Genomic DNA, 21,376 nt, shown 5'->3' on the forward strand with positions numbered 1-21,376 from the left:
ACTGGAAATGTTTTAGTTTGTTTTTTTAAAAATCTCACACTTTGTCGCCTAAGTTTGAAAGCCCAACTTCCTCTCTGTGCCTCTATTTTGGGGGGGGGGGTGGCGGCGACACAACGCCCCTTCCAACCGCAGCTCGCTTCAGCTACAGAGGAAGCTCCAGGATATTTCTCCGTTATCTCATATGAACAGATGTCACTTTTATCCCTCTACCGAGACAAGAGCTGTACCACACGAAGCCCCGTCTGTACAAAGGCTGGTACGTATAAGACGACTTCTTACGGCAATGGGGGGGGGAACTGTCTCCATAATTGATTGCAGTCTCGCGATGAAATGCAGGAGGGGAAAGAATTCGAGCCAGTCCCACAGTGCGGGTCAGAAGAGAAGGCTGGGAGTTGGTTGGCTGGCTTGGTTGCTATGATACAGTTGTCAGCGCGCGGAGAGGAGCACGGAAGGGAGCTGTTAAAGTAACGGCCTGCTTTGTCGTTTCTACGCGCGCGAGAGAGTAAGGTAGAGGAATAGTCCAGACTGGAGCAGACAAAGGGCCCCGGTACAGGGTATGTCTCAGCCTCTGTGGCAGTCAGCGGGAGGGGAGGAGCTTTTATTGGGACTGCCAATTCCCACCCTAAGGTGCACACTGCCCGCCCTCAACCACGACACCCGTATGTACATGATCCTGTCCCGTGGCTAAGGCTAAAATGTTTTTTCCCCACCACAACAACTTATCTCCCCGCTTCCCTTCCCAATACAATCATGGCCCAGGTCTGCCCATTCCACAGAAGGAGGTGGGAGAGGCCTGAGGTGAAACAGTATTGGACTATCACTTAAGACTGCAGGTGGTGAAGATCATATATGAATGCTCTCCTGTGTAATTTGCTGTACCCTTGCAAGCAGAAAACCAGTACCTGAAGAAGAATGGTTGTAATAATTCAGTCCCCCATTTTCTTGAGCTTGGTTTGTTCATGCAGGGAGTTTTTGTTTTAGGGAGGACAGAAATAGTTTCTGAGGAGTACGGAATGAAGGTGACTTTAGTGTGTTGGTTGATTTCATGATAAAAGATAATCAGGTCTAGATTACAGAGATTTTGGCATCTCACAGTAACAAATCGGAGGTATCCCAACACTTCTTCCATAACTCACTGAAACAGTAACTTACATCTCTTCATCAATCGCTAGTGTTTTGTTTTAGATCTTATGTTCAGGTGCTTCACACACTATTATAATTAATGCATAATTTAATATTTTTTCATGGTCTCAGGACATAGGTAACATTTATTCATTAATCCTATTTATATCCTGATTTTCTTTCATCATGGAACTCAAGGCAGTATGCATAGGGTTCCTAAATGATCTCTTATCCAGGCATTGGCTAGAACATGACCCATGTAGTTTCAACAGGCTTGGTGCATCACATGCTTTCAGACTATGCCCTGGGACTGCAGATTGGCAAGTTATATTTTGATCTTCTGGCTACTGGATAGGGCTGGCTCCTAAAATAAAAATGGTAGTGCAGTACATATACCAAAATACCAATCTAGAGCATGACCCTAAACTTGTTTACTCAGAAGTTAAGTCCCACTGAGTTCCATGAACTTGATTCCCTTGTCTCTATGTTGAGAATTGCTGTATTAATGCACATAAATACAATGTATAGGTCATTATGTTTCTGACTGAAAATCTAAAGCAAATTTTTATCGCTTTCTTAACAATAATTTTCTTTATTAGTTACTTAAAAGTTGTTTTTTAATACAGAAGACACATTTAGAGAACTCTACTGTGTAATATATGGTTGTTTACAGGGGGAAATTTGAAGAACAGAGGAAAAAATGGCAAGTAATCACAAGCCTCCTACGGCTCGTTCTTCCTCAAGAGCAGGATTAGGCCTAGGAGTCAGGCCGTCCTCATCCTCACTACGGCCTCCATCTGCAGTTTTGCTTGGGGGAGGGGTAAGTTAAAATTAATCTGGTTAAAAACCTACTGTCTTAGACAAGTGATGAAAGAGTTTATACCTTCTGTATCTCTGTGATCTGTTTTCTCGTTATTCCGATACTTTTAGTTTACCTTTTTTACTTTCCAAAGCTAGAGTCCTTTCTCTCCAGCGCAAGTAACTTTTATTGTTTACACAGTGACCCCATCTGCACAATACGTTTAAAGCATTATTGTACCTCTTTAAACAGTCATGGCTTCCCCCAAAGAATCCTGGGAACTGTAGTTTGTTAAGGGTGCTGAGAGTTGTTAGGAGATCCCTATTCCTCTCACAGAATTACAGTGCTCAGAATGGTTTAACAAACAATCCCTCTTCCAACATAACTCTTGGAATTGTAGATCTGTGAGGGGGTCTTCTAGCAACTCTCAACACCATATAGCACAATGTAGAGTGCAGATGGGGCCAATGTTTCTGATGTGTATGAAGCTTTACAGAATAATTTAAGCAAGCGATAGGTCCCTGCTCTCAGGAACTTACTATCTAAAGGCAGTCTGTTCAGCCAAATGTTTGATGTCTGATCTTCCTGTCTATCTTCACTTCCTTTTTGTGTCTCATGCTCTCTTTTTTCTTTCCTTATATTGGGGTGCAATCCAACTCGTATTTATGCTGGCCTGAGGGGAGTTGGATGTGGTGGACCCCCAGCTCTGCCAGCAGAAGTCCCTCACTCCAGCTCAGCCTCTGGAGTAAGGACCCTGCAGGCCTAGCCAGGGGTCCACCAGGGAAACCCAGTCTGGTGGAAAGGGTGTTGGTGGAAGCTGGTGGAAGGCCCGGAAAAGGGGTATTCTGGGGTGTGTCAGACGAGGGACCAAGGAGGGGGGACTTACACAACATCCAACTCCCATTTAGAGCACTCCTACTATCATGGGCCCAGCAGAACAGGGGTGGATCAGCGAGATGGCAGAGGAGGAGGACTTTGAATGAACTGACGCTTCCCATGTTGAGCCGTTGGTCGTGCAAAACTCTGAGAACTTTCTCACTCTGGACAGTGACAGTTCCGCCCCTGAAGCTCTGGTTACAAATGAGGAAGCCAGCCCAGTCAGGCAGTTGCCACCCTGCCTGAAGCGCCTCCTCTACCTGTGCCTGCTCTGCCACTTCCCCAGTGCATCGCGCCTCCCTCTGATGAGGAGGGTCCTGCTGAGGCAAAGCAGCCACCCTCACCTCACTCATGGAGGCGCCAGCACCGGCAAGAACAATGTGCTTCAATGACTCCCCTGAGGCAGAGCTCTCAGGTGCGCACATGCTCCCAGCAGTGACACAGTGCACACAAGTAGGGTGCCCACCCAACCTTACTTAAGCTGGGTGAGGGGGCGAGACTAGTTGCTGTGACAACATCTTAATGTAATGTAGTCATGTCTATTCAAGCTTCATAATGATGCTGAACCCTGTGTAACCTGTAAGCTGATTCATGAAGTGCTCTGAACCAAAATCTCTTAATAAACATATTAAAGAAAATCATAGCTCCTTGATTGTGACTGACTCCAGGGTGTTCTGGCAAGACACTTGCAGGTCCCAATCTGGGCAAAAGTTATGTTGAGAAAAAGGTTGATCTAAGAAAATAATTATAATGGAAGTCAATGGGGAGCATTTATTCGCTGGTAGGGGTATTCATGAGAGCTGTTTTTTTCTTTTCCGTAACATGCGCTCAACTCCTGACTGAGTTGACTTTCCACCAGTCCAGCAGCTCCTGAACAACAAATGGATACTGTGGATCTTCCCACTGGCTCCTCTTCCACTGCACCCCTTCCATCTGCTTCCCCTAAGTTGGATTGCTCTGTTAGATTGTAAGCCTGTAGGCAGGGTTTCTCTTGTGTCTGAAGTGCCTAGATGCTTGACATGCTTATTTACATTGTTATTAGTTGCAACAGCGATGGCTTGGATTCTAACATCCATTTTGCTCACTGAAAAAGGCCTTCCCCTTCCCTATGTAACCCTTTATGCCACATTCCTAAGTGTTTGGGGACTCTTAGGAGGAATGGAATGGCATGTGGCAAAAATTGTCACCAACCCATCCAAGTGAGCAGAGACTCTTTGGAAAATGGAAATGGACTGCCTTCAAGTCGATTCCAACTTATGGGCAGCCCTATGAATAGGGTTTTCATGGTAAGCAGTATTCAGAGGGGGTTTATCATTGCCTTCCTCAAAGAGACTTTAGGATCCATAAATTGCACATACCAATCAATTCATATGTACTAGTTGTGATCAAGTTTCTGTTATGACTGTTTCTCCATCTTCCATTATAATTTACAATCTTGCACTATAAATTATTACATTTTTGTTGCTCCATTTTTCCCCATCTACAAGAAGCTAGCTAAGAATCTAACTATATGATGCACAAAGTGTGTTTGACAGCATCCAGATGGTTAATGATAACAGGATTATAAGGAAAATGGCTTTGGGAGAGAGCAATTTATTGCAGAGGAGCAGCAGGATTACTTAACCTTTTCTTCACCCACAACGTCTTTGTTCTAGATTGCACCACCAGCCTCACATGTTTTCAAATATATGTTTATCCCTACAAAATCACCTCCTTCCTGAAGCTGCTTTTATTTTACAAAATGTCTGTTCGGGTCCTGTTACATATTTGTGTGTACCATATAATTAGGCTATAAGTTTCCTTTAAATCTCAAGATCTCAGCCTGATTATTGATAGGTTACAAATCAGAATAGATATGTTTTCTGTTCCTTGCGATTGCTACATTATTTTTTCTACTGATTCTGCTTTCTGCGTTAGATCCCTCCAGGAACATCAAGACCTGGTACACGTGGTGGATTGATAGGTACTGGTGTGGTTTTGTCTTCTCAAATTAAAGTTGCAGACCGTCCGGTGACACAACAAGGGCTGAGTGGAATGAAAACCGGAATGAAAGGTATTTTAACTTAGGAAGCATACAACCGTTGGTTAAGCTAGAGTTTTGCCTATGAACAGGAAGAACAGGGTAATATGCTTTACAATGGTTTTAACCTCATAGAGACATGAAACTGTGTCAAAACTAAGAGCAGAGGAAATTATTTTTTTTAATAGTTTCTTTATTAATACAATTGTTTCTCATCATAATGTGATGTCATGTAACAAATTGACACTTGCTCTTTGTTAGGTCCACAGAGACAAATTATGGATAAATCCTATTACCTTGGAGTGCTCAGGTATGTGAAAGTCATTTGCTACCAGTATATGTGGTGTCACTGCATGATTGTGACAAGAGTTATGCCTTAGCCCTATCAAAAGGTCCTTTTTTTATGGCACCAAACCATGAACTCTTGAAGGTTGGTGAGAAGAAGAGGTTAAAGAACTTTGTCACCTCCCTCCTTGATCCTGCCTAGCTTGTGGACACTGCCAGGAGTGAGAGAGGTTCCTTGGCTTTTGCCTAGTAGTAACTCTACCTCCCCTCATAGTCTAGCCAGACCATTTTTTTTTTTACAATCCTCACAGACACAGAGAATTGTCCTATACTTTGTCTCATGCTTGGCTTGTCCCACCATACCTTCCTGTGTTTTTTTCTGTACTGCATGCAAATCTTTTCCTTCATTTTTGCTAAAATAGGGACTTGCCCTCCCAAGCTGAACTGTTGCAGCTTCCTCTCCACCATATTTCTGGTGATGTGACCAGCATACAAATGGCCTCCTGGCATGTACTTCGGTTTACTGGGACCGCCACTGCCTCTAGCCACCCACCCACTTCCCTCTCCACAAGTCTGTCAGTCTCAGAATCAGCACAGGGTAAACAAGACTATGTGTCCTCCTCTTTTGCAAATGGGACTTGGTAGCAGGGGAGAAGTAGTTCAAAGCCCCTCGTCCTGTTGAGCTATTTTTAAAGCATTTTCATTCTGCAGTTGCAGTAGAGAATGAGTATGTTTATTTTATTAAATTTTATTTACTATATATTTTTAAAAAGTCTTTAAGTATTTTTTAAAGTTGAGGAAAAAGAGATCTGTGTAGAACTTGCTACTTTCAGAGTTGCTCACCATAGCTAAGGCCAGGTCACTTAAGAGATAAATACATAATTGTCAAAAAGCAGATCAGACTCTAGAATATTAATCTTTTTCATAATATCATGGCTGTTTTAAAAGTCATAATAGAAAAAAAACACTGCTCATCATCATGTAGCTATTTTTTAAATTGGAATCAGCATCTGAAGGCTCCTGAGTAAACTTCACCTCTATAGAGATGTGCTGCCTAGCTCTCCAGTTGCCAGCCTGAAGGATATAGTGGCATATGCAGTACATAGAAACTTGCACCAGGCATATTTAGTATAGGGGCACAAGCCCAAGCCCTATCGGCCCTCACTCTCTTCTCAGATTGGCCTTCCAGGAATATTAGACACTGACAAAGGTTTTAGAATAATGCGAGCCTCTAGATACATACTGTATGATATGAACTGAAGTAGGCTGTAGTGTGCTATAAAGATTAAACTAGATCTTAACATGAACACTTTTTTCTACAGAAGCAAAATAAATGAGCTCACCACAGAAATCAACAAACTTCAGAAAGAAATTGACATGCATAATCAGGAGAATTCTGTCTATCTATCATATGAAAAAAGGTGAGCTAGATTGCACATATTATCAGAACCTTTAAATACTTTTGTCTTCATTAAAATTGGGATCGTTTACACAAGTATGTCTGGGATTTGAAGCATTAAACCTTAGATATCTTTTGATTGCATTTTATTATGTAAGCTATGTTTAGTAATTGTTTTTTCCTATTCTCTTAGAGCAGAGTCTTTAGCTGGTGAAATCAAAGAGTTTCAAGGACAATTAGCAGACTACAATATGGTATGTTTTACAGTTGATTTTTATTTGTATTAATTCTACCCATTGAAAAAACTGGATTTAATTTTGAGTTGCAATTGCATCAATATTTTATAGTTAGTTTTCTTCCCATTGAATTAACAATTAATTGGGTTTCTATGTTTTAGCTGGTGGATAAACTTAATACCAATACTGATATGGAGGAAGTAATGAATGACTATAACCTGGTGAGTAGTAAGATTGATATTTATCACAGTGTTGTTTAAGCCTGAACTGGCAACTGCTGACCAATGATGTTAAATTACTGCTGAAAAATGTTTGAAAGTGACTGTGATTGGCTGTCAAGAATAGTAACTGCCTATACTCTTGGCCGAAATACTTGTGTAGAGTACCCTTTTCAAAGTAGCATCATTTTAGTTAATTCTAGGGATTATAGAAAGCTGCAGCTCTTCCAAACATAGGATCATGATAAGAAGGAACTACACAATTTTCATCTTTGCTGAAATGGCAGTGTAAGCAGAACAGAAGTAGAATATTTTACCAGTGAAATAAATATTTGATAGAAAGGTACATCCTGATGCATTGGGGGAGGAATACTGTACGTTGCCCTAATCCAGCTAGAAGCCATGCAGGTACAGAAGCAGACTTCTTTACACGTATCCCATGGTGGATAGGGAATTGCACAAATTAGAGCTGCCTCTGCAGTTACATAGCCCAATCCAATAGATAGGATTTCACATATATAGGGTTTCATATTCAGCAGATAAACTGAAATTATACTGATCCAGGAGGGGAGCAGGAGCTGGATTTATACTGCCATTCCCACCCCCATGGTGCCATCCCTGCAAAATATCTATCAGTGAGATGATTGCAGTTTATTTGAAAAGACTGTGTGCTTGCAACTTCATCTGTTGAAAATGCATGCAGTTGGATCAGAACCTGTTCAAATTTGCCTGTGTCATACCTTGATATCATTTCAGCACAGTGCCTGGCAAAGACCTTTTTATTTTCTCAGTTTTTTAAGATTGCTTTTATGGTGTTTCATGTTTTTAATTCTGCTGTCTGCTTTCATAATGCTTTTTTATTTTGTTACATTTTAATCCTCTTGTTTTAAAGTTTTATTGAAGTTTTAATTTTTTGTCCACTGCCCTGAGAACCTGTTAAAAGGTAGGATACAAAGAAATAAAAATAAATACTTCAAGAGATCTGTTACTTCATTAAGCTATGTCAGGCGAGGGGAACCTTTGGCCCTCCAAATGTTGAAACTCTCATCATTCCTGGTATTGTCCATGCTTGCTGGGGCTAATGGAAGTTGTAGTTCATCAACATCGGAAGGGCGAAAGGTTCCCCACCCCTGAGCTATGTAGACCTACTACACACAATCCAGCCACTTTGCATGTGAGCTGATATGGGCACATTTTAAGTTGCCCTTAATTCTGATTTATGGTCAACTTTCAGGATCAGGTTGCAGTTCCTAAATATCATTTATGTTTGATCTATTACATATAATCTGTTGTAACAAATACAGTAGAATGAAAGACATCAGCTATAGAAATAGCAAATCTGTTTTCACGCTAAATTTGCTGATGACTTTGTTTTTTTAACAGTTGAAGGCTCAAAATGATCGTGAAGCTCAGGGCATAGACATCATTTTTACAGAAAGGCAAGCGTAAGTATATGAATTTTAAAAAAACTGAAAAGGAAGTAAACTCATAGATGTTCTATATTATGTTTTAGTGCTAATCATAGCTGCCTGACTCTTGTCGGGTGTTTGTATTCAAGCACTTGAAGATGTTTACCCCCTTTCACACTTTGGATGTTTTCCACATTTAACTCCAGTTGTAGTTACAGCAGCAATTGCCACCAGTGGTGAGTGATGGCTCCATGCCAGTGGGGCAGTGGAATCTGCTCCACTTTTTAGTCTGAACTTTTGAGGAGCTGTCCAAGGTGCTAAAACCAGTCACCATTGATTGACACATAAACTAAGAAGACCTTCTTATTTCAATATCTACTAGTGATTTTAGGATTAAGAGTATTCTACCTTGATCCTAAGTAGACTTTCTTGGAAGTATGTCAAATTATTTACTATGCAATTTACATTTTAAGTAAATAGGTATATGATTGAAGTATTAGGCTCCATCCCAAACTACTCCCCAGCCAGTGAGGCTTTGCATAGTGGCAGGGCAGCATCCACATGCCTGCTGCTCATGGCAGCCACAGCAGAAGTGAGGCAGGACGGTCAGGCCCAATGCTGTTGTGTAACAGCAATGAGACCAGCATGGGATCCAGCAGATCCCAAGCCAACTCAATCCAGTTCTCTCCTCACCCTCCGTATGCCTAGTTTCAGGGCTTTCTACTGTCTCTTGCTGGCAGGAATGCCATCAATGGACTTCCCACCCAACTGCATGTGCAGCAGGGGGAAGGGAGAGGTTGGTGTTGACAATGATGCTTGTGTCACTCCGTCAGTGGCAGCCAGCAGAAGGCCAGCTGAGCCAGGAGAGTTGGGTGGACACCTTTGGCTAAACCAACAATGTCATTGCCTGCCTGGTATAAGGGGGAGGGGGTTTGGATTGTTCTGTGACTAAATTAGATGTGGTCAGACCATTACGTATGCAATATATATGTTTCATTCCAAATAATTTGGATTAACTCATTTTATCCAATATGTGGTAAACCTTGTAAATCATAACTTTAGGGAACAAACACATAGCAACTATCTCTGCAACTGATTCAAAGTTTTATAACACCATTCAAAAGCAAGTGAGGAATTGATAGAAGGTTTAATACTTTTTCTTTCAGTATATGCCCATGGCAAAAGCACAAAACCTGGCATGCATTTTACACAGCTCATCTTCTTAATTTCTGGGATCCAGATTTTCTGATTTATATAGTTATTTAAAAGTGCAAAAAAGTATGAAACATTTTACTTGTCTTGTATTAGTAATAATTGTGTAGGGCAAAACCAAGTTCATAATAGAATTATTTTTAATTATTTGAATATTTCTCTGTTCAGACACAGACTATGTTATTGTCACATTTTAAACTCCTAGGGCATGCCTCTTTAGTGACTTGTAAAATAACTTCCTTGGCATACCGAACTCACATTTTGCCTTTTTAAAGACTATATAGGGCCATGTTTCTCTTTCTTGTACTCAAAGGGAATGCATTGATTTGCACACAAAAAGCTTGATCCTCCATTACCATACCACCAATTTAATGATTTTCCATAATAATGATAAGATTGAATCATACATATTTTGATTAATCACAGCCAAGAACAGTTTGGGGTGTGTGTTTTTTTGTCCCTGTATGTTAACAGAGCTACAGATACCACAACCCTTTGCTGATATCTCAGGACAGGGCAGAAAGGTTCAGTCTGCAACATTCATAATAAGTATTCATGTGTCAATATATTTGTCTTCAATAAATCCATCTTCTTCTGGAACAAATGTATGAAATTGTTCAAAAACTACAACCGATTCTTCTTCACTGGTACCTGTTGTCTGTGGGAATGTGCACATATGAGGTGTGAAAGTTTCTTCAAACATCTCTGGTTCTTCTTCTTCCAAACGCCTATGATTATAGCTAATCAAATAACGGTACCATGCTGGGAATTTGATGGCCATACCAATCAGTAATGCAGTGCTGATGACAATGACCAGGACACCCATCAGAAAGGTCCAGCTTTTGCCAGGAGGCTGAACATCTACATGTTAAAATAAATTAAACGTCTTTTTAGTACTTTTCAGTATAAATATGCTTTACAAGTCTTATCTCATTTTTCCTCACCAGTATTCATTGCAAGAATTCATCAGGTATAATGAGAGCCTGGATGTGTATCATGAGGTGGACCTCTCACTGAATCATATTAACTGTGGTCTAGTTACAGCCAAACAGAATATTAACAAAACAATTTGAACTTTGTTCTCCCAGTGACTCATGGTTTTCTGGGTTAATTTAAAGTTTACCAATATGCATATAAAACTAGATTCTCTCTCTAGGAGAGGCTGTATCATTGTTTTATACAGTATTCATAAATGTTAGCATATTGCCTGTTTTAAAACATAATAGAAAAACTATCTTGGTAATATGTCTCAAGTTATATATTCTAAAGATTTTAGTTGCTTGAGGATAGTACTGACAGTGGGGTCCTTAAGCCAAAGTCTGGCTTTTTGGTGAATTTTGCTTTCAGCACACAAAATTGTGCAAGTTCATCTTTCAAAGAGATTTAAAATAAATGGTGGAATTGCTCATTACAATTTTTAAGGAAAAGAATGCAGTTACAGGTTTGATATAGTGGCTTAGATCCAAGCTTTTCTCCTGCCACAGAAGGGGAGGGAGGCAGGCAACTTTTACCCATTGCCCATTCACCTTGCAGTCCCTTGCATCCTCTGAAAATCTGCTCCAGAGGGTAGGGATGACCCTCCAGAACAGTGAGAGGCTGAAGGATGGGGAAATTGGTAAAAATCATGTTTTCAGTACTTCCACCAGCAGGATCCCTCTGCTGGATCAAAAGCTATTAATGGACAGAGGGAGCCCTTCTGTTAGCAGATAGCTAAATTTGGATCCAGTCCTCAGTGTTTTAAATCATATATCAGTGAACTAAATGCTCTTTCATGCTATTCCTGAAATACGTCTCCTATAACCAATTACATGAACACTACTCATAAATTAAACTGAAATTTACCTGAATGTGACAATATTCTATTTGTAGCATTATGTAGAGATATTAGACTATCATTGTTATGATTAATAGCAGATAAAAGTATGGTGTTTGCTTCAGTCATTTCTCCTTTTTCACAGTTTGATATAATCGCTGTCTTGATAGGGTGATTTTTCAGGCTATTTGGAGAAGTACACATAGTATTGTTCCCATTTTCTGTAAATACAAACAATTTTAAAACAGTATTAAAGTTTTTTGCCCGTGTTGATATATAAAACAACCCTCATCCATATAAATATATTATTGCTTAGCTTTAGAACTGTAAAAAAAATCCATAAAGCCGTGCAATATAATGTGGTTGCCAGAGGCAAAAAGAACATTGTTGCAAGATATGATTCATCTAAATTAATTTATATTTTAAAAATTCCTCTCATCTAGCAAAAAGGGGGGGGGCTAATCTAAAATGCACCCTTTTGGTCAGTTATAATGGTATAGATCATAGCCATCTATTTATGAGGGTAGGAAAAGTCCTAATTTTGGCTTAGAAGCCTTTTCATAAAAAACCAATAAATTAGATTGATTTCTTCATCTCCATCCAGAAACAAATGTGAACTCTTTTCAAAGGCTACAAAGCATGTTCAGCACCTGTTGTTAAAGTTTATTCTAAGAAAGTAATCTTGTGTTCAACCACCAATTTCTAGATGTTTGTCTTACATAGTTAAATGCCTCTCTCTAGGACCCTGATTCAATAAATAGTTCAAAACATTTTTTTTCATCAGGCTTCTCATCTTCTTCTTTCAACTTCTCAGCTTCTTGCAACCTTGATTCTTTGTCAGTATGGAAGTATTGCATCAGATATTCTAGTAGAAAGTACTTGCTATAGAAAGCCCAATCTTATGCCTCAAAGGTTATGCATTCCATAATGGGCAGAAATTACTTGAACACTGATATTCTGATCCAGTATCACCTATAATACTGTCAAGCAGGTTTGGCCATGTTGGTTTTTATCTAATTAACAGGAATCTTAAGGCTGCAATCCCATGCTCATTTACCTGGGAGTAAGTCCCATGGAACTCAGTGGGATTCATTTTGAGTAGGTGTGTATAGGATTGCACTATTAGTTATTTTTCTGAAACTACATTAGTACATTTTTGGTCCATAGTGCAAATGGCTTTCTTTTATGAAATCTGTTGGATAAATAGGCAATTTTCATTACAGTAGGGCCCCACTCATACGGCAGGTTAGGTTTCAGACCCCTGTCGAAAAGCAAAAACCTCCAAAAAGCAGATTAGCTGTAGCGTGGGGGTCTGGAACCTAACCCGCTGATCGCGCCGGAGAACATCAGCTGTAGCGCGCTACAGCTGATCTTCCCCTCCTCTGGCACGATCAGATCCAGCGCGGGAGTCTGATCACGCCAGAAGAGGAGGAGATCAGCTGTGGCGCTCTACAGCTGATCTTCCCCTCCTCCGGTGAGATCAGCTGGAGCGTGGGGAGCTCCAGTCCCCCCTCCAGCTGATCGTCCTGCTGGTGCCGTATTAGTGGAACATTGAAAAGCAGGGTGCTGAGAAGCGGGGCCCTACTGTACCATTTTAATGTTATGTGTGCTACATTTAGTTTATGTTGTATCCTTTAAATGTGTTATAAAGGATAGGTTCATAAATAGAAGATGTGATGAGAGCTACAGCCATAAGACAGTTGAGTACGCTCAGTAGTCCAAAAATGGAACTCATATAAATAATGTGAAGGCACAAGGGACTTTGTGACACTTACCCAGTGTTACATTCACGTTGTTCAGCCAAGTTTGTAATCTTAGGAGGCTGCACGAACAATTCCATGGATTTCCAATTAATGTGATTCTGATTAAATTAACTGATACGTTAACATTAAAATATTCTAGGAAATTATTTTTTAGGTTTAAGACTTGCAAGCTCTTCAGCAGTGCAAATACATTGGAATCTAATTGCACAATTTTGTTATTCTGTAGATACAAAGTCATTAGTTTGTTTAAACCAGCAAATGCTGCTTGTTCAACTGTATTGATATAATTATTTTTGATATCTAATATTGCTAGTCTGGAAAGATTGCTAAAGCTATAATTACGTAGAACAGCAATGGCATTGTTGTTTAGGTACAGTTCTGTGATATTAATGTACTTGTGAAGAATTATTATATCATTTTGATTTAAAGTAATGTTGTTGTAACTGAGATATAGTATAGAAACACTTTTGCTTAGGTTAGGAGGAACAGAAATATAGTTTTTTGCTACTTCATCACAGGAGACCTGTTAAAGAGAAAATTATTACAAAAAATATTAGAAGATATCTAGCAGGAAAGATTGCCAGAATAAAACAGAGAACACACCAAACATCCCATAATTATATAGTGTCATGAAAACTTTTTCTAAAAATACTGAAATTGCTTGTTGAAAAAAAAATTACATTCCTCTATTCTTCAAAAAGAAAACCAGAGTACCATACAACCAAAAATAAAATCATGTTACAAGAAAAAAGTGTATTACAACATAGAAACAAAACAACAGCATAAAACAACTATATAACTAGAAACAAAGCAACACCTGTTCACATCTTCTGATTCTTCCTATTAGGATCATCCTTATGATCAGTGTGTGAAAAAGTAGATCATAAAAGGTAGTTCAGCTATAGGAAAATAATCCTCTTTTTGTTGTTGTTGTTGTTCAAATAATAATGTTCAAATGTTAACTTGGGTTAAACTTTTTATAGTAGAATTTTGAGCTTAGAAATTTGAAATATCTGAATCAGCCAGGATTGAAAGTTGATGTTTTGGCACAGAGTTACAGGGCTGACGGATGTAAAAAGTCATTCCTCTATCTTGCCCAGTGCAAGCCAGGATTCCATATCAGTCCATAATGTCAACAGCAAAATCAAGGAATGTGTCCTTTATGGTGCTAAGAGGGAAGATCCATGAAATAACTGTTTTGCGATTAGAATCATAATATCTGTTGTGGTGTTTTAACCCCTTCTAATATTGCACTCTGTCATATATATGAATATATATATGAATGCAGTAACTATGTTTTCCAAATGGTACAGGTTAATCTGTGTTAACATTTCATGTTGATAGAGATTAAAAAATAGCATTAGGCTGCAATCCTATGCACACTTAAGAGTAAAGCATGTTGAATGCAATGGGGCTTACTTCTTAGGATGCATTAAAAGGATTGAGCTATTAACATTCCAGGAAAAGTAGACAGAAAGTAGTAGCTGGGTATGATTATAAAACTTACTGTGCTAGAAGCATCCTCAGTAGCAACTGGATGTAGAAAGAGAGCTGCAGCCAATATCGTGAGCCAAGCAAGCTTCATATTCAAAGGCTGTCAGTTTAGAATATTAGGTATATGTTATCACTTGAATATAAACAAGCCTCAATTTGATGATAAATAGGAAGTTAGAACTAGGCCATGGTTTTATCTGTGGCAATTGTGGGCACAAAGAGTATCAGAGTTGTGACTGCAAGCTCAAAATAATTGATAGGATTTTTAGAACTGAGTAAAATACGGAAATGTAAACTGTATATAGTCTGTGCTATGAGATCATGCCTTTGTTATATTTCAATGTACAAGAGACGACTTTTAAAGATGTTTTGTTTTAATATATTTTAATGTTTGGGTTTTTTTTGATGTTTTATAGCTTTTTTAGTGTTTTTGTTTGCTACCCTGGGATCCTATCGGTAGGAAGGGCAGGATATAAATTTAATTAATAATAATAATAATAAGCTCACCTTGTGTTCTAATCCTTAAACTACGTAGCCATGATTTATTGATGTGCCCTATACATGCCGAAAAAATAGTATGCATGCACTGGAGTTATTTGGTCAGATCACATTCTCTAACTCTTATGCTTTTGTTTTGAAAGCTGAGAGAATTTTAAAAATAAACTTCCCAAACTTTTGGAAAGGAAATGCAGAAATCTGCCAAAACACATGTGAATCTGATATGTACACGTATTTAGATGGCAGCTCATGATGGTCCAAGTTGAAATGCTAGGGTTTTTGAGCTCATAAATGTGCTGTTTTTTTAAGATTTTTGTGAGGTCTTAACTAATAAACTTTTTGTAATGTAAAAGGAGTCATCCCTTGGGATGCACTAAATGCTGCTTCTTGCAATATTTCAGGGGAGATATGGTTTCCCACATCTGTTGACAAGAACCAACTAATTGTTGTGTTTAGGGTTGCCAGGTAAGAAGCATCCCAAACCCTGAGATTTCAGGGGCAGGCCCTTGTGATGTCATGGGGGAGGGCCCCAGTGATGTCATTAAGCATGATACATTAAGCATCAACCATAGTGGCTTGTAGCATACCACTGAAAAAAATTCTCTGATTGGAAATTAAGATAGAAATCTTAGCTAAATCAGGGTGTTCCCAGGTCCAGCTGAAGTGACGAGATCATTCCTCCTCACTTGCTTAGAGAGACTGGGTAAGGAACATTTAATCTAGCCTACTTGCTTCTGGCAAGAAGAGTTTAAGTGCTCTCAGGCCAGGCAAGTCACCAGAAGGTCATTGTAGGAAGAAAGCCTAGTGTTGTTAGATGGGAGCACTCAGGAGTAAAGATGGATGCCCCTGAAGCCTGAAATTCTAAACACATTTACTAAGGAACTAAGCCCCATAGAACTCAACAGGATCTCTCTGCAGAGAGAGGCTTGAGAATTTAGTAAGAATTAAGAATATTCTCTACTCTTTCCTGCCTACTATGTGGGCTGCTATAAACTGACAGCCAGCCCAGTAAGTAGTAACTGACAGAGAGAAAATGCATGCTTGGTCTACCTTCACAGGCAGTAGACTGGGAACAACAGCTGTTGAAGTCACACTTCCCAGTATGTAAATTCTCTTTTACCACTATTGGGCAAGAAACAAACCATCATGCAAATAACAAGGTGAACCACCAGTGGGTTTAAGGGGATTGAGCTGACCACACGGAACCACTGTTGCTTCTATGGATGTAAGGGACTAAGGTCAGAGGTAAATGAAATGCAAGTAGAAAAAGAAAAGACAGTGATGATTTCCTAAATGCAATACCTTACCAACCACAACAAGATTCCTATGAGTAAGACAGAAAACTCAGCATCCTACAACCAGTAAGGGTTCCTAACCAAAACAAAAAAAATCCTGGCAGCCCATCAGCCAAGGTCACAGAAATCCTCATGCAGCACAACCTGACCTGGGAGCTACAATTAATGCAAAATGCTGCAGCACAATTGCTGACATGAGTGAGACCCTGTCAGCACATAATACCTCTGCTCAAGGTGTGCTTTCCATGTTACGGGTGCCACATAGTACTTGTTCTGCTCTTGTAAGAAATCGATCTTTTAGTGTGGCAGTACCTATGCTTTGGGACTCCCTGCCTATTTACATTAGGCAGGTGCCTTCATTGTACTCCTTTTGGCACCTGCTAAAAAACATTTTTAGGCAAGCCTACCCAGGCATCTAGAAGCTTTTACTGTATCTGTTTTTAACTCATTGTTGGTTTTATTATTTTGAATTTAAAATACCTGTCTTTAACTGTTTTGCCAATACTTTTATTGTTTTAATTCCTTCTATAAACTGCTTTGAGGTTTTTTACAATAAAGTAGTATATAAATGTTGTAAATAAAATATATAAATAAATTTCGGAGTCACTGGTCCTCTTTCCTCTTTTAGACACAAAGGAATCTGCCTTATACCGACTCAGGCCATTTGGTGCCATCTGCCTCAGTACCGATTACGTGGACTACATTAGCTGTCCAGGATTCTAGGCAATAGTCTTTTCCAGAAATTAAATTTTGGACCTTTGCAAAACATATGCCCTACCACTGAGCTACAGCCCTTCCCGTGTTTAAAAAAGTACCTTTTAAAATTGTTCTTTTCAGTTCACTAATAAATGTACATCATACCTAGGGCAGACCACACCATGCTTTTAAAGCACATTCAACATACATTTGAAGCACATGAATTCCACCACAGAATCATGGGAACTGTAGTTTGTTAAGGGTGGTGGAAACTATAACTGTGAGTGGAAAAGTACATTTCCCAGGATTCTTTGGGGGAAGTCATACACTTTAAATGCAAGTTGGATATGCTTTAAATATATTATGTGGCTCTGCATTACTTCATAAACTTTGCCTGCATATAAATCATTTTAATTAAATTTTAAAATGGAAATAAGCTACAAAGTTTACTGGGTGACCATGGGCTACGCTCAGCCTAATCTGCCCTTCAGGGTGAAAACAACAGAGGAGGCCCATGACCACCCCAAGGAATAAGGGCACAATTAAAATGTAGAGAAAATAATAATTTATGGTCGTAGTGTGAAATAGATTCATATCAAGACATAGTATGAAGAAATATTTATATAAGCATGACTGTCAAAGATGTTTATTATTTACACAACCTGTAAAGATATTTATAGTGCAAGCCTATGCGTGTTTACTCAGAAGCAAGTCCCAATGTATACAGACAGGGAAGCATGCACAGGACTGCAGTTCAGTGATAACTTCAGAATTCAGAAACATGCCACTTTAAGCACTGTTTTGCAACTGTTTTATACATGTTTTACGGTTATTGGATTTTAAATGGCTTTATTTCTTGTTGTGAGCTCCCTTGCTTTCCAACCCTACCTCACAGGGTTGTTGGACATATTCCATATACACACACACTGGAGATGTAAAAAATACATACACCTCATATAATAGTTTATTGTCAAAACCAGTTGGCCATTGCAGTACATTTCTTTAAAAAAATTAATATTTGTTTCCTGCGAAATAAAAGCAGTGACACCTATATAATCCCTGCCTAACTGCTTTAAAAAAAGACAAGAAAAAGAATTGGAGAGGGAGAGAAATATTTACAATACAATCCTTTTCTATGTTTACTCAAAAGTCCCATTGATTTTCAGCACAATCCTAACCATGTCTACTCAAAAGTAAGTCCTACTGAATTCAGTGGGGTTAACTCCCAGGTATGTGGAATTAGCATTGCAGCTTTACTCCCAGAAAGGCATCATATCGGGAAGATTTTCAAAACAGGTTATGAATAAGACAAATAAACTGCCCTCTTCAACTGTCCAGTAAAATTTAAACTTGACTCCTTACTTAGAAAAGTATAACACGGCAGTATGTACACTTTTTAAAAATTCTATTCAAAAATTATTTGAAATATAAAAGCTATAATATGCAATTTTTACAAGTACTTAAAAAAAACACCTGCATGTATACTTTTATTACAATTATAAGTAAAATTGTTTACTGTGTATGCCTACCAAGATCCTGCTGTGATCTGTTGTAAGGCAATCCTATGCATGTTTACTGATACATTTACTGGGCTCCTGCTGGGAGGAAGGCTGGGATATAAATAAATAAATAAGCAAGCAAGCAAGCAGGTTCTAATCCTGTACAGAGAAGTGTTCTTTATGCTGCTGAAAGCTATATATTTACTGAATTCCTGATGTGAGACAAGCAGGAAAAGGAAACTGTTTTCAGAACTTGAAATGGGGTTTAGGTATTGCCTGGGAGTCAACAAATCTTGTCAATCACAACCCTGACTCCACTTATTAGTTAAAAACCTGAAAGGGCAGGGATTAGAGCAGCTGGTACTAACAGAAGTTGGGGGGGGGTGACATTTTGGTTTATTTCTTTTGAACCAGACCACCTAGAAACTTAAATGAAAGCTAAGAATCTGGAGATTAAGGTGATTTACCTGTTGACCTGGAGAGGATCCCCCAAACCCAGAGTTGACAGGCGAAACTCAGACACCTGGCAACCCTAGTTGTGTTGCAGGTGCAATTGCAGCACAATTCTACATGTTTCCTCAGAAATAACTTCCATTAAGTTGAATGGGGCTTACTCTCTAGTAAGTGTGTTTAGGATTATAGCTCTAGTGTCCCAAACAGGAAAAGGGTTCTTTAAATTGATAACTATAAAAGAAGACAGAACTAAAGGAGTCAAATAGGAATGTTTGTGTGGGAAATCACTTTCCAAGAATAATGTAGTAATGTTTTTGAGAAACAAAATAAGAGTAGGGGTGTTGTTTTTAATTGTAACATTACAAAAGAATCCATACTGCAAATAATCAAAATGACATAAAGATAAAACAGTATCAACCAGTCCACTGAATGGTAGACAAATTATTACATACAATGGCTAGAGATCCAAGGATGGATCACAGGATGACTATCTCTAGTCCAAGTAGGTATAAATCAGTCATATTGGCAGAATGTAGTTCTTGCTAAGGCCCCATTTGCACTATACATTTAAAGCAGTATCATATCACTTTAAACAGTCTTGGCTTCTCCCAAAGAGTCCTGGGAACTGTAATTTGTTAGGGATGCTGAGAATTGTTAGAAGACACCTATTTTTTCCTCACAGAGCTGCAATGTTCAGAGTGGTTTAACAGTAGGGTTGCCAGGTCCATGGCCTGAGACTGATCCTGTATCTTTAGGAGAAGAGAAGGTCAGCCAAGTCCAGGTGTTCTTGCAACTCTGTAATGGGAAAAACCACAAGGTGGAATTCTTCCTCCCCCCTCCACAACTTTTAAATATACAGAAGACCTCTTGGAGTCCGGGCCTGGCAACCAAGAGGTCTTCTGTATCTTTAAAAGTTGTGGAGGAGGGAGGTAGAATTCCACCATGTGGTTTTTCCCATTACAGAGTTACAAGAACACCTGCACTTGCCTGACTTTCTCTTCTCCTAAAGATACAGGATCAGTCTCAGGCCAAGAACCTGGCAACCCTATTTAACAGTCAATTCCTCTTCCCAGGGAACTCTGGAATTGTAACTCTGGCAGAGCTTGGAAAAGTTACTTTTTTGAACTACAGCTCCCATCAGCCCAATCCAATGGCCATGCTGGCTGGGGCTCATGGGAGTTATAGTTCAAAAAAGTAACTTTTCCAAGCTCTGGCTCTGGGTATGCTAGCTAAAGGCACAATTTGTAAAAGTTCTGTCTGCTATAGCTTTTATGGCATGTTTAAGCAAAGATCTGCGACAGATGTGCTTCAAATATGGAGAATCTTGCTCCCTGCCCATCCCCGCCGCCAAAGCTGTGAAATGGCGCCACTGATTAGGGTTACAGAAGAGACAAGCCATCTCTCCTTGTAATGATGAGGTATGCATTACCTTTCTCTGCAGAGAAACTTCATAAATCTCTCATGGATAGAGATAAAAACACAGCTGACAGACTGCACACTAGAAATATTGGTGCATTCAAGCATATAATAACAATAGCTCCCCAAAACTCAAACAAAACAGGTTGCAGTATCTTTGTTGTGAAAGCATTTATCAATCTCCTTTTAGTCCATGTATATGTTTTTTTAAAAAATCAAATAAAATTGTTCTTCCAGAATGCACATTTATTTCTGGAGTGTTCCATTTAAAGCCCTTCATGATTTAACAATAAAAAGAACAGCTTGCAAGTTTAAACTAAGGGAAAACATTTTTCTGAAGTTCCAAATATGTCCCCTAGCAAAGTCATTCAGTGACTTCCCCAAAATTCATAACATTTTAAACCTAGACAGTATTTAACCTATTATCCTAACTGATTATGTAGCAAAATATTTCATTGTACACTTAAATTATTATATCTGCAGTTTACAAAATACCTTACCTTATTTTTTCTTTGGAACATCATACTCATGTTTGCATGTTTCCTTCTAGATGAAAAATAAGGGATGAAAGGTGCAATGTTATTTCACTTGGCTTGAACCTTTGTACCCAATTAACAAGCATGCTCATTTAAAATAAGGAAGTTCAGGCCACCTTTAGCAAAAGATTGACTAGGTTGAGTAATTTCTTATGTCCATTTATAACTTAATAGGCTCACAGCCAATCAGGAAGTTTTAGAATATGGTCAGGTCTTGTGTTTGTGACATGAAGTGAGGGAGAAAGAGCAAGTTTACCCATGTTTAAAGTTTCCAATAAAGGAGGGTTATATTGGAAACGGGTTTTTGTGAGGGTAGGGTATAGTTACCAATGTCTGT

The 21,376-nt window shown here is 39.0% G+C and overlaps 2 protein-coding genes across 7 annotated transcripts in view; one reads left to right on the plus strand and one right to left on the minus strand.

Annotated features, from left to right (window-relative positions):
- The first annotated feature begins 142 nt into the window (after nucleotides 1–142).
- Nucleotides 143–21,376, plus strand: part of IFT74 (intraflagellar transport 74) — a 92,507-nt gene continuing 71,273 nt past the window's right edge. The window contains exons 1-8 of one of the 5 annotated variants that reach the window (XM_061631299.1): nucleotides 143–256; nucleotides 1,796–1,942; nucleotides 4,715–4,850; nucleotides 5,079–5,127; nucleotides 6,425–6,523; nucleotides 6,695–6,755; nucleotides 6,899–6,958; nucleotides 8,339–8,400. In XM_061631299.1, the coding sequence (XP_061487283.1) occupies nucleotides 1,823–1,942; nucleotides 4,715–4,850; nucleotides 5,079–5,127; nucleotides 6,425–6,523; nucleotides 6,695–6,755; nucleotides 6,899–6,958; nucleotides 8,339–8,400 (587 nt within the window). In that variant the 5' untranslated portion in view covers nucleotides 143–256; nucleotides 1,796–1,822. Of the gene's footprint in view, nucleotides 257–319; nucleotides 555–768; nucleotides 834–998; nucleotides 1,020–1,795; nucleotides 1,943–4,714; nucleotides 4,851–5,078; nucleotides 5,128–6,424; nucleotides 6,524–6,694; nucleotides 6,756–6,898; nucleotides 6,959–8,338; nucleotides 8,401–21,376 lie in introns of those variants that run through there. The other 4 variants (XM_061631277.1, XM_061631288.1, XM_061631310.1 and 1 more) reach the window with 4 other exon arrangements.
- LRRC19 (leucine rich repeat containing 19) lies at nucleotides 9,543–21,083 on the minus strand. 2 transcript variants are annotated; one of them, XM_061631327.1, is made up of 5 exons: nucleotides 21,004–21,083; nucleotides 14,660–14,746; nucleotides 13,165–13,675; nucleotides 11,419–11,610; nucleotides 9,543–10,437 (listed from the first exon to the last, which is right to left on the minus strand). In XM_061631327.1, the coding sequence occupies exons 1-5, from the start codon at nucleotides 21,031–21,033 to the stop codon at nucleotides 10,130–10,132; spliced, it is 1,128 nt and encodes a 375-aa protein (XP_061487311.1). In that variant the 5' UTR covers nucleotides 21,034–21,083; the 3' UTR covers nucleotides 9,543–10,129. The 2 variants fall into 2 exon arrangements, with proteins under 2 accessions (XP_061487311.1, XP_061487321.1); XM_061631337.1 differs by lacking the exon at nucleotides 21,004–21,083 and adding an exon at nucleotides 18,665–18,720.

Source organism: Rhineura floridana, chromosome 1 (assembly GCF_030035675.1).
Source record: "Rhineura floridana isolate rRhiFlo1 chromosome 1, rRhiFlo1.hap2, whole genome shotgun sequence".
In the NCBI taxonomy this organism is placed as follows: Eukaryota; Metazoa; Chordata; class Lepidosauria; order Squamata; family Rhineuridae; genus Rhineura; species Rhineura floridana.

Excerpts from the sequence above, each read along its gene's own strand:
- LRRC19 (XM_061631327.1), bottom strand. The coding sequence starts at position 21,033 with ATGAGTATGATGTTCCAAAGAAAAAATAAG. Across the intron at positions 14,747-21,003 it reads TGTTCCAAAGAAAAAATAAG|CCTTTGAATATGAAGCTTGC; the intron begins GTAAGGTATTTT and ends CTAAACTGACAG. Across the intron at positions 13,676-14,659 it reads CTGAGGATGCTTCTAGCACA|GTCTCCTGTGATGAAGTAGC; the intron begins GTAAGTTTTATA and ends TCTCTTTAACAG.